Source organism: Rhagoletis pomonella, unplaced genomic scaffold (genome assembly GCF_013731165.1).
Source record: "Rhagoletis pomonella isolate Grant_MI unplaced genomic scaffold, Rhpom_1.0 Rhpom_scaffold_00002, whole genome shotgun sequence".
Lineage (NCBI taxonomy): Eukaryota > Metazoa > Arthropoda > Insecta > Diptera > Tephritidae > Rhagoletis > Rhagoletis pomonella.
The window spans coordinates 108,186,310-108,199,886 of record NW_023458556.1 but is presented as its reverse complement, the minus strand read 5'-3'; the positions used below and the strand labels follow the sequence as shown (position 1 = coordinate 108,199,886).

Below are 13,577 nucleotides of genomic sequence, written 5' to 3'. Positions count from 1 at the left end.
ATATATCAAACCAATCGCATACTCATGGAGAAAAATTGTAGTTATTGGAATAGGGGGCGTGGCACCTTCCATACAAACCGAATTTTTCATACTGCATATCTCTGGAAGTGTTGATGGTAGAGTACTCGAACATGGTATGGAGATATACATATGAAACCAATCGCATGCTCATGGAAAAAAATTGTGGTTATTCGAAAAGGAGACGTGGCACTTCCCATACAACCGAATTTTTCATACTGCATATCTCTGAAAGTGTTCATGGTAGAGTACTCGAACATGGTATGGAGATATATCAAATCAATCGCATACTCATGGAGAAAAATTGTGGGTATTGGAAAAGGAGGCGTGGCACTTCTCATACAAACCGAATTTTTTATACTGCATATCTCTGAAAGTGTTCATGGTAGAGTACTCGAACATGGTATGGAGGTATGTATATGAAATCAATCACATAGTCATGAAGAAAAATTGGGGCTATTGGAAAAAAGGGCGTGCCATCTCCCATACAAACCGAATTTTTCAAACTGCATACCTCTGGCAGAGTTCACGATAGAGTACTGCAACTTGGTGATTAGGGTATCCCTATACAAGAAAATCTAATATATAAAAATCTCGTGTCACGGTGTTAGTGGTCGAACTCCTCCTAAACGGCTTGACCGATCATTATGAAATAATTTGTGCATATATGGTAGGTATGAGAATCGGATGTAAAGTTTATTTCATTCCGTAAGGTGCAGGGGGCATGGCACCACCTGCAAATCTCTGGAAGTGTTCATGGTAGAGTACTCGAAAATGGTATGGAGATATACGAAAACAATCGCTTACTCACGGAGACAAATTATGGCTATCGTAAAAGGGGGCGGGGCACCACCCATACAAATCGAATTTTTAATTTTGCTTAACTTTGGAAGTGTTCATGGTAGAGTACTCGAACCTGGTTTGGAGATATATGAAAACAATCACATACTCATGGAGAAAAATTGTGGTTATTGGAAAAGGAGGCGTGGCACCCCCATACAAACCGAGTTCTTCATACTGCATACCTCTGGCAGTGTTCACGATAGAGTACTGGAATTTGGCGAATAGGGTGTCCCTATCCTAAAAAAATTTTCTCTATTTTTTCTTTTAGATCTTTTGGTTTTTTTGTATGAAAAATCTAATATATAAAAATATCGTGTCACGGTGTTTGTGGTCGAACTCATCCGAAACGGCTTGACCGATTTGAATGAATTTTTTTGTGTATATTTGGTAGGTATGATAATAGGGTGTAAAGTATGTTTCATACCGCTAAGTGAAGGGGGCGTGGCACCTCCCATACAAACCAAATTTTTCACACTTTATATCTCTGCAAGTGTTCTTGGTAGAGTACTGGAACATGGTATGGATATATGAGAAATCACTCCCATACTCTTAGAAAAAATTGCGGCTATTTTATAAGGGGGGTGTGGCGCCTTTCAAACGGTACTGAAGCTATTACGTATCTTTGTATGCATATACAATTTTGCTAGGTTATTTAATATTAGAAGATAAATGCGTCACTGAAAATCATGAACGTGAACTGTTGGTGAAAATGTTGTACCAAAATGTTTCAATACAAAAAATTTATTTTGGGCGGGACGAAGTTCGCCGGGTCTGCTAGTTTTTTGTATAAATATCCAAAAATATTTTTTCTATGTACATATGTACAAACATACATATATATGTCTGTATGTATTGCTGCGCTCCTATTACAATACCAGCAAACTTGTTTATAGAAAAAAACTTTTACCGAAATGAGTTTGAATGATTTTAATGTTTTTCATTCATTCATTCACATTCTTCCATTTAAAGGTAGAAAATTTAAAACAAAATGTATATTCGTAACGTACACAATTCCAAACGCTGAGTGTTTTGTAAGTGAAGTAAAATATTCAAATCTACTGTACTCTGTTTGAATGAATTCATGCAGCCCTTTAGTAGAAACCGTAGCAAATTTCTTCAGAAATTCGTGCTGCTTAAGAAAATTTGACTCAATAACTTTTTATTGACCATTTATTGAGTGTTTTTTGGTTTTTATTAACCCGTAACTTCAATTGCATTTCTGCTTGGATATAAAAATTTAAAACCAATAGTTTGTCTCTACGAGAAGGCATTGAAGAGATTAAAAATAATTTATCTCAAATGGAAAACAACGAGTACCAGGCAGATATCTATTATTTGAGAATATCAAGCCACACTGTCCATTGTAATTTTTCAATCCTTCAAATAAACTGAATAAAAAACCAAACATTAAACTGTACTTACATTTTTTTGTTTTGCGAGGATATTTGCAAGCATATTTACCAATGTTTTAGTGCTTATCTAAGCGCTTAAAATAGATTTTTTTCTTGCTTACTTTCTTTGGCCCTGCTTACCAGTCATAAAATTATCGTCATCTACTAAGAAAATCATCGAAATCGGAGCTCTATAAGATATAGCTTCGAACTAAATTTGTTTATATTCATGAAAGGTATAAAGTAGCCCTGGACAGCGTCCGCCCGGCGATAGTAATTGCGTCGTATTCGCGGATACATACACGCTCTGCTTGAGAAGGCAGCGAGAGCTTCATAATAACTAGGGCTGGCAAAAATATCCACAAAACAATTTATTTTAGGCACTTTAAAAATGTTGATAAGCAAACAAAAGATTCCCTTATACATATATGCTGAATCAATGAGGTTTTATTTCAATCTTTCAATATTCTTTAATATCGGAATTATTTAAATTATCAATCAAAAATTACCTTCCCTTTAAATTAATCGAATTATTGAAAACCTTCGCTCCACATCTGTAGATGTAGTTGGACAATATTTAAGCGGAATTAACTCTGTTAAGCGGCTATCCCACGGAACCCCAATTAGGTAGTTCGCTCTCTCATTCGTAATACGCACTCCAATTGCCCTTCGAATTACGTAATTCGCCATAAAACATTTTGAGAGCGAATTACCTCATTACGAATTACGAACAAATCGATGCCGTCTCTAATTTTAATCGGTAACACTGGTCTACAAATTTCAACTTTTTTTCTGCGAATAAGACGGGACCTGGTGTTTCTGAACGGATTTTTCGTGCTGAACACGAATCCGGGGTCAAAAATGTCCCATCACGTCACGTTTTCGAGAAAAAAGGGGTTGAAACCCCTAAAAACAGCGTTTTTGGCCATTTTCGAAAAATTATAGAGCTGAACCCTGACGTGGTACAAATTTTGCATATATCAGAAATTAAAGGCTAAACCGTGCCCTTTCGAATGAGCCCTATGCCGAATTGATCGCGTGCACCCTTAAAGCAGGGGGTGTATTTGTGTTTAGGGGTGCAGGAAAAATTGATCACAGAAAGAATTTAATCTTAAACGATCATAGAAAATTAATAATGCCAAGGTTTTAACTATATTAAAAGTCGCTGATTACGAATCTGCAGTTAGATTTTAAAAATTTAAGATGACGGGTCGAATATGGTGGATATAAAAATTGGACTCCTAGACACAAATACACCCCCTGATCTAAGGGTGCATGCGATTAATTCGGCATAGGGCTCATTCGAAAGGGCACGATTTAGCCTTTAATTTCTGACATATACAAAGTTTGTAGCACGTCAGGGTTCAGCTCTACAATTTTTCAAAAATGGCCAAAAACGCTGTTTTTTCCTGCACCCCTAGACACAAATACACCCCCTGCTCCAAGGGCACATGCGATCAACTTGGCATAAGGCTCATTCGAAAGGGCACAATTTTACCTTTAATTTCTGACATATGCAAAGTTTGTAGCACGTTAGGGTTCGGCTCTACAATTTTTCGAAAATGTCCAAAAACGCTGTTTTTAGGGGTTTCAACCCCTTTTTTCTCGAAAACGTGACGTGATGGGAAGTTTTGGACCCCAGATTCGTGTTCAGCACGAAAAATCCGTTCGGAAACACCAGGTCCCGTCTTATTCGCAAAACCCTTGTAGACCAGTGTAATTTAACGAAACCAGTTCATAAATCAAAACTGGGACGTATTCTGGGTACTAAAATTAAAGTTATTAAATGTGTATGTCACGAATTTAATACAGAAATTATACTTTTTTTTAGCAATAACTTACATTTTACATCAATTTTGAAGCGAAGAAAGAAAAAATAAACCACAAGACAGAGAACTGTGAAATCGAATTAAGAATGCGTGGGAATGGGGTAACTCTCGATCGTAATTTGGAGAGCGAACAAAGTAATTCACCGAGTTGTGGGGAAGCCGTATTAGGGAGTACTTTGACAGATCTTCACTCCTGGTTGTGGAGCCTTTAAATAATTGTAGTAGGTTTTTTCAAACAAAGTTATTGTTTTTTTTTTTTTTATGGTAAATACACAGAATGCAAGAAATCTGATTCAAGTTGAAGATTTAAAAACAAATTCGTATGTCTGACTGTAGCTCATTTCGACCCAAGATATTTGAAAACTCCAGCGGTAAAACGTTGTTATTCATACCGTGCGAACAACAAAATCGTTATTCAAGGAATAAAATGACTTCTTTTAGAGTATCTACCTTCAAATATGGTCTTTAATACCACTGGGGATTTGTAAGATCCACTCCTCAACAAGTTTTTTTTAAATAATCGATAACCTAAAACTTGTTTCTTTGCATATGTAAATATTTTATATGAAAATTTTAACATAATGGTACAATTTAATTAGCTTGTTATAAACTAATGCATATTTATAAAGTTTTTTATATTCTTTTCATAGAGTTAATGAATACAACTATAAGGAAAAAACATCAAAGATCTAGTATTCGTTTTTCATTTAAATAGTTGAAGTTGAAATATTGCACATATAATTCTTCTACTGAGGTGTGTGCGTATGTATGTTTGACAATTTTTTTATTTGAAGGAATTCTCAACCCGGTCAACAAAAAAATGCCAAAAATCAATGGTAAGTGAAACTTTCACTTTGTTATACTAAAATTAATTAATAAATACATATTAAAATTTTTACGAAAGTTTGTTGATGTTTTTAATATACACAAAGGTTAAAATTTGAATTCATACGGTTTGTGTTAAAAAATAAACTACATTGCTATAAAAAATAATTAAATCTAATTTAATTAAAAAAATCATCATCAAAACTTATCATTGTGTTATGCTTCTTAGCGTCAAATTTGTGTGGAATTATATGTTATATGTATAATCTTAAATACTAGTATATTTGAAGCCATAATTATTTATGATTCATTAATAATGTTCCGAAGGCATTATACATTTAATGAATAAAAAACAATTAGTTGGAATCTATAACTTATAGAGTACTAGGGGTGCCAGAAATCAGTACGTTAGACTTTGTCATGCTAAAAAAATCAGTACTTTTCAGTACATTTTTATTCAAAGCAAAATCATGAATGTAAGTAACAGAAAATACGTGTTTTTAACAGTATTTTGGTATATAAATAAAATATAGTTCATAAAAAATAAAAATGTCATTCATTTAACATGAGTGTACACATCATTATACACAGGGGCCAATAAATTATTTTATATTTGTGACATTTTTGAATAGCAATAATGAGATCATTCCCATTTTCAGACTCTAAATGTACAAAGAATTCCATACATTTCATTTTAAGATTACTTTTAATTTCAAATTCACTTTCAAACATTTTAATTAGAAGCTGGTTTCTCTTTTTGCTCCAGGAAACAAACTTTATTCTTAAGTTCTTCTCGGTTGCTTCGTTTGAGTGTGGTATTTAAAAAAAAAAAAAACAAAATGCAATATTTTTTCATACTGTGAAAAAGTGCCACTTTTAAAGGACTTCATCTATATTTCCTCATAGCTTAAATAATTTTTCAACTACTCAAAAACTCTGAAAGACTAAGAATTCGCTAAAACAGTATCTAACTCTATGTCTTGTATGCAAAACTCTTTTACAATGTCAGTAAATTAAGAAAAAGGAGTTGTAAGTTATAGGCAAAAGCCATTCGAATATTCAAACTTATTGTTATTAGACTGAAAGTTATTTTGGAGATAACTAACAACACTTGACAAAAATTTCAGCCTTCTTTTTAAATAATTTAAGCTCCATCATATTATCGCAAATGGTACGTAACGACACGGCGATATGCCCGTAAAACGATTGATCTTTTTGTTGTATTAATTTCTTGGGCATATCAAACATTATCTGAAACATGTCAACTATAATTAAATTATTTTCTTCTTATTTTTACACAGTACAGTTTAAGGTAGTTCCAACGTTATGTAAAAACATTAAGAAAATGCTAAAGTATTTTGTTTAAATTAAAATTTCAGTACAAATCAGTACAAATTTTGAAAAGCAGGACATTAGCGTACTGATTGAAGAAATGAATAAAATCAGTACAAGAGTTGAAAAATTAGTACCGTACTGATACGGTCTGGCAACCGTATAGAGTACCGACCTCGATGATTTTCTTCGGCCAAACCCTTAGCAAAAAAAGTGTAAGCGCCAAAACATAATTGTTATTAAGTAAGATCAGAAAATTTCACGGTTCTTGGTGTCTAAATGAATAAGTTATAACGCAAAGCCTCTTACCTACATAATCAATTAGTTGTATGGGAACTATAGCTATAGTTATACAAATACATCAACCAAATTGTAGGTCTGAATCTGAGGCTCTATTTTCGTTGATAGAGACGTATGGAAAGATATACGCACATGGCTAAGTCGACAAAGATCGTCGTCCTGATCATTTTGGTAAAAAATTTTATGGGTCTATCTGTTCTTCTATACTCTTCTTCTTCTTATGCTTAAAAACATCGGACTAATACTCATATACCTTTTCATACTCATGAAAGGTATAAAAAGTTATTTTTTTAGCTTGATCTATGTACATTTAATGCTCTATTTAATAATACGCTGAGAAAATTGTTATATGTCTTTCAAAAATACAAGAGAGTGACTCAAAGGAATTTCACACATGAATTCTACCAAAGCGAATTCATATAACGCCACTACACACGAATAAGGCGCGCTAGTGTTTTGACGGCGAAAAGACGCGTAAAAAATGTTTACGTAAAAAGGCGCTTAAGGAAAACTTCGGCGAACAAAGATTTCAAACCTAGTTGACGGCGAAGAAAGACGCGTAAACACTAGGGATGTCAATCCCGGGGATCCCGGTCTTTTTTAAGTCCCGAACATGCTGGAAACAATTTTTTTGTTAGCCAATTAAATTTTTATCACAAATATCCCCTCTCAAGGGCAAAACAAGAATTTTTCGCAACCCTTAATGCTATAATTTCTTTAAGATCGCATTTCCATCAAAAGAAGGAATAATTTTGCTTCGCTCAAAATGGAATAGGTGATGCACTTATATATTTATTTTTTACTTAAATGTGTTAACTTTTTTATTATTACTTAAATATACTGATAATATCTTAAATTGATCTCAAACAGTGATTTAAACAATTTTATATAGTTACATAGGCAGTTACTGCTGTACCAAATACAGTCACTTACCGCTGTCAGTGTTACCGCTGAAAATTTTTGGAAAGTTGGAAAAAAAGTGTCACAGCCGAAAAGAAGTGTCTTCAAGTGCTACGCAAGACGTAAAGCAGTTCTCAGGGTAAAGGGGGTGTAAAAAATACATTAAAAGTATCATATTTATTAGTAATGAGAGTCGGAGTACAAGAAATTTTATTACACTCTTCTTCCCTCTTCATGCTGGCTCTTGATGTCACCCCTCATCCAGCACTCAAATGTTTCAAGTCGGCTCCTCAGTGCAAAAGGCTTCTGGGAGCCACTTTGCCCATCTCTGGTTTATACCATTCATATAAAGCATATTCACAGTCGAAATAAAATCACCTCTACACTGAGGGGAAAAAATATTAAAATCAAATAGAAACGTAATTGATCTTAATATAAACGTCAACGAAAGTACTGTATATTGGTAAATATTCAATTCAATTACGCGCATATTAAAATGACCGCGTTTGTACTGAAAAAGCATCCGTGAAGTGAATAATCAAGACAAAAACTAAAAAAAAATATTTAATTTGCATGTTGCCTGCAGTTTAGAACAAATAACTTGGGGAAAACGCTATGTTACAAAAACGGTGCATTAATTCATGCTACTTCTGGACATTTTTGCAGAAAATATTTGACATAATAAAAATATTGAAATTAGTCAAAATCTTACTAGAGGTGTAATTTTTAAGTGTCTTTGAAAAGTAAATACTAAAAGCTTTTCTAAGCACGCAAGAAAAATATAATTTATTAAAAAATAGTCAAAATGTGTATATAGAATTTTATATCAAAGAAAAGGGGCAAAAGTCGCGTGATTTTTAAGAAAAGTTTCAAAATAAGCCTATTTTTAAAAAGTCGGTGGCATCGATCTCCAAAAAGTGTCAACTTGAGAATTTAGTCGCACAACGGGAGCACTGCCGTCATCTATGTTAAGAGTCTATCTTCGCTGAAGCTTTTTTAAGTGTCTTTTTCCGCTGTCAACTTTTGAGCTCGCGCCTTTGTTCGTGTCTAGTGACGATAAGGTGATAGCAGCAGCAGAAAAACAAAAGACTACACTAACAAATTATACGCACAATGAAAATCAGAACACATTAATTGTACAACAATCTCATCATTTTGGCAGTCAGCATATTTCGCCTTGAAATCAGCTGATCTGGTTACACCACCTTGTATGAGTTCGCCATGAATTCTACCTTTTATTACTTGAAACACCATTAAAACTCACTCGGTCCTCAAAAATAAGTATTAAAGAAATATTTCACACTTGATTCTAAATAAAAAATACCTACTTACACCCATCGCCTAAAATTTTTAGTTTAAGAGTTACAGAACGATAATTAATTGGGTCGTTTTCAGAAAAATGTTTGAGCAAAAAAAAAAAAAATACTTGTGAACATCCCATATATTTAATGGCCACACTCTAATGCATATCTATGTGGATAGATTTAAAAGTTGGTGGGTATTCTGCAACATGTCAATATACATATATTTGTGCGCTTAAAATATCTACGTTCATAGGATACTTTTAAATTTTTATTTTTAAATTTCGCAGTATCAGAATTTTTTAACGAAGCCACTACCAGAATATGCATTTCTAGTCCTCGATATATCTAGTCGTTCCTATCTAATTGCTGACTAATTAATATCAAATTTTACTCGCACGATTTTGTCCTATTGAAATAGGGAAACACCAGAAAGTTCAGTAAGAATAAAATGAAAATACTACGGAAAATAATAATTTTGTTGATCTTACCTTGTATTAAAATTAATTCTGTTGAGGGCTCCTATGCTCCGCGATGATGCATCCGTAAATAATTTTGAATGAAGAAGCATAACTCGACATATTAGATACAGCCGAAGAAACATGGGCAATGATAATGCGACGTCATATGGCACAATTTCGGTGCCCATCGTTTTATTTTTATTTGCCAACTTTGTCGTCCATTGGAAATAATATTCACCAGGGATCGGATGAATTGCGCATATAAAAAGTTCTAAACCTATCTGACTAATTCGTTGCCATGTCATTGCGATCCGCCAATCGTCTGCACAATTATCTATCATGAACAACTGTGAATTTAGTTGCCATCAACGTTCCATTGCGAACGACAAGGTAAGAATAGTAAGAAAAATAATAGACATAAAAAGAGAAAAGCTTTATTAAAGTTTTTATTATTTGCAACTATATCTATATTTATTGAGACAAAGCACTAACAAACAAACTACCGGTTGGGAATTCACATTAAAGGCCAGTATGCAGCTCTCAAGAAGAGCAAAAACTCCATATAAAATGACGTACAAGAAATAGGTAAGACATTTTCTCGAGTCAAATTTCCTTAAGGCAGTACGCAGTTCTTAAGAAATTTTCTACGATTTTCTAAAGTTTTTTGTGAAAAAAGAGCACAAGGCAACCCAGGTTTGCAACAGAAATCTATGCTCGTTCCATTATTTCTTGAGGTAAAAGTGAGGAATAGGCTCAGATGTCAAAATTCCTTGAACACACACACGAAATAATGGCAATTTTTTCTTGACCGTTTTCTTTAGAGCTGCATACGGGCCTTAAAGATACTCATTATAAAATGAAAGTTTACGAAATCATAAAAATAGTTTACTCTACTTAAAGCATTTACTACGTATGTATGTATTTTTGTATATTAAAAGGCTTTATAAGCAAAAAAGCACTTATAGTCTACTTACATATGTACAAATATGTGTATGACTGCCTAAATCTGCATAAATATGTAGATATGCTTGTGTGACTAAGGTTCAGAAACAAATAACATTTTTGCAATATATTATTTCATTGGAAATAAATTTTCGATCCGATAACGTGCGCTAGTTCCGAGTGCTTTTAAATAAATCTTTTCATGCAGCGTTTTTCTAATAAAGATTTCTTAATTCTACCAATTGGAGGTGAGTAGGTGGTGTCTTTTTCAAAGCAATCAAAAGTAAATATAAAAGCGATCTCAGTCAGCATTACCAAGTGCGTTCTATGGGATGTTAAGGCAGAGGGCCTTGGTACGCAGATACATCTTTTTCGAATTTAAAGCCGCTTTTGATAACACGGCTATGTAGAGGGACAGTAAGTAAAGTACTCAGCTCCGTTTAAATTGGAAGGGAGCTTTGCGCACCGTCTAAGGGCATATTAGGTTTAGACTTTTTCAATCTGATGCGGGAAAGCGAGATAAGAGTTCCAACTACAACCGCAGTGAAAGCATATATAGAAAAATTACGGTGCTACTCGCGCATGCAGATGATATCAACATCGCCGGCCGAACGAGGACAAGAAAAGCACTTGCTGACAATACAAAAAAAGTTCTCGCCCTTTGGGGAACACTGTTGGCACTTATATCCAGTGTTGCCACTGCCTTAGCCTTTAAAGTATCCATAAAAAATCGAAAATTGTATCCAAATGTATCCACCGAAAGGAGCGGACATTTTACACAGTACATCTATGGAAGAGAAACTCGGCTCCTTAACAAACTTATTAATATGCAGCCAGTATTTTCCCATTCTTAGACACGGATTTGGGAAACAAAATAAAAATTAGGTCGACTCTAAAGTTAATTGCAGCTTTTTGACATAATTTTCAATGGGATACCTGTCCCAATTCCGTGTCTAAGGATGGGAAAATACTGACTACAACTACGGGACAAAATTTCCGCATATTCGATGTTTATTACTACGATTAGATTCCCACAAATAATACATGCAAAAAATGTTTCCTGGTCTATCAAAATAATGCTAATTTAAACTAATGTTGACCTGTTATATTTATTTCAGTAAATTTTCATTTCCTGCTATTATGGTTACAATGTTTTTCAATCAAACTGGTGGATTGAGAGCTATCTATGAAATTAAAAAATTTCTCAAAAACTTGCATTTGTCTGTACATAAATTCCACCTTCAGGAAAAATTTCTTATTTCCGGTTTGTTTGAATTCTCGCTTAATGACATATAACGGAAAATTTATAAGTTATAAGTTATTTTTAGTACAGTCAAGTTATTGTTGAAAATTAGTCATCGGCATGGTTGTCAATTTCCTCTGAATGCTAAGAGTAGGGCTGCTCGGGATGTAAAAGTTGAATTTTTCGCATTAAAGTTAACTAATACAAGTCGGAGGACTTTCTAAAATATTCAAACTACTTGGTGTTATTAAATACACGTTTATGTAGCTAAAAAACTAATTTTTCAGGGTGACAAGAATAAAGGAAAATTTCTTGTTTGGAGGATTTTGGTGTCAGCCTGGAGATCAAGCGAAGAATAACGCTTGCCAACAGGTGCTACTTTGGGCTCGGTAGCCTATTCAAAAGTAGAGCCCTTCTCGACGAACAAAAGCCTCTACAAATATCCCATCATGGCCCTACTTTTATATAGCGCAAAAAACTGGACGATGTCGAACAGAGATGAGTTGGCTTTGGGCTTTTGAGAGAACGCAAGAACTATGGCCCTGACAACGAAAGAAAGCGGGCCCACGAGCACAATGGAAGAACCAAGTGCAGAAGGAATCTGGTTAGCTTTTAAAAAGTGATGAATAAAACTAGTTTATAGCTGCTTTAAAGGAACTCATTAATGGGTTCTTTCGTTGTGAAATTGTCGATTATTCTTTCAAACATAAAAAGATTTTATGTTACATAAAAAAATGTTAAGTCTTGTGAATCCCCTAAACTTAAGCATTTCTGTATAAAAAATACCAAGGCCTAAGAATTTATGATTACGATATAATGCTACAAATATTAGATAAAACAGGCCACATTGGTTACGGCGCACAGTGTGCGGTTTAAATATAAATTGTGGCCAAAAATAGTTAACTCACTTAGGAAAGATGATAGTTTGGCGTACTGCAACACCTACCCTCCTGTGGGCGCATATACTAAATGTGACATGATTCTCATTTGCTTTACTTTGAGACACCGCAATCTGAAAAAGGGTGTAGTTTGACCCGCATGCCCAATTTTAATATAAAGCTTTGGAAAAAGCGAAATATTAATCGATTTTAATGAGAGTACTTTACTGAGAAAAACATTCACTTCGCAAACAATGAAGATTGGTGAAGTACATACGAGTACTATGCCCGATTGATGCCGTTTTTGAAAAATGCATTCATTTTAATAATTTAATTCGTAAAAAAATCAAGTTAAATTTGGAAAATGCGTACACATTAAAAAAATTTATTCCATTGCGTCAACATCTTAATATTTTAGAAAGTTGGAGCTATTTGCAGCTAATTGATATGTGAAATAAATATACACATACATACCATTAATTTATGTACTTCAATAGCGTCATAATCAAAAAAATACAAAAACTGGGTTAACCCTTCGGAGGGCGCGCCGCGGCAAATTAGCCGCAAAAATTTTAATTTGTGGTTTTCAAATACTAATTGTAGTAGCCGACCACTGCCACTTAGTGACTTGTGTAAGTTTTGAGATGCAGCATGGTTCACAGTTAGCTGTTACCTACTGCGTTATATCGTTCAGTTGATATTTGTATTTGAAAGTTGGTGTCTCACATATGCGGCTGAATTGCCGCGTCGTGAGTCGCACATATAAAATGTGGGCAAAAATAGAATTATGGACGGATTTAAATGAAAATTCGCTTCTTATTAAAATTGAGGATGCTAAATTCAAAAATGCAATTTGTTTTTGGATAACTTTCATACATTCACTGTAAATGCAGTTTGAAATTGAAAATTTGGGTTCTTGTGGCTTTTACATAGGTATGTACATAGAGTTCGTTCTATTTTCAAAAGTGAGGTGTAAAATGACAGGGCTTGGCCTGTAGATGAGCAATAAAGTTTTTTATTTTTGAAAAGGGTTGCCACCTGTTACAAATTTTATTAAAATTATTTAATAAGTCAAATGAATTAGATATTACAATATGGGTATCAATTGAATTAGGTTTGAAAATACTTTACTTCTAAACGACACGAAGAAGGGTTGCCACATGTTTAAAAAATCAAATTCACTTTAATTAAGGGAACAAGGTAACTGAAATATGTGTATCAATATGAGTATCAGAAAAATTGAAAAATTTTACATATTTCGAAAAAAATAAGTGAAGCGTAAAAACATTCCCGAGTTAATTTAAGAGTCCAGTA

General features: G+C 33.8%; 1 protein-coding gene across 3 annotated transcripts in view; it reads right to left on the bottom strand.

Moving 5' to 3' along the window:
* The window catches only part of LOC118734304 (small conductance calcium-activated potassium channel protein), a 184,141-nt gene that overhangs the window by 120,915 nt on the left and 49,649 nt on the right, over nucleotides 1-13,577 (bottom strand). For 2 of the 3 annotated variants that reach the window (XM_036464025.1, XM_036464026.1), the window contains exon 2: nucleotides 9,231-9,547. The exons of the other annotated variant lie outside the window; for it this stretch is intronic. In XM_036464025.1, the coding sequence (XP_036319918.1) occupies nucleotides 9,231-9,541 (311 nt within the window). In that variant the 5' untranslated portion in view covers nucleotides 9,542-9,547. The remainder of the gene's footprint in view (nucleotides 1-9,230; nucleotides 9,548-13,577) is intronic. 3 annotated transcript variants of the gene reach the window in all.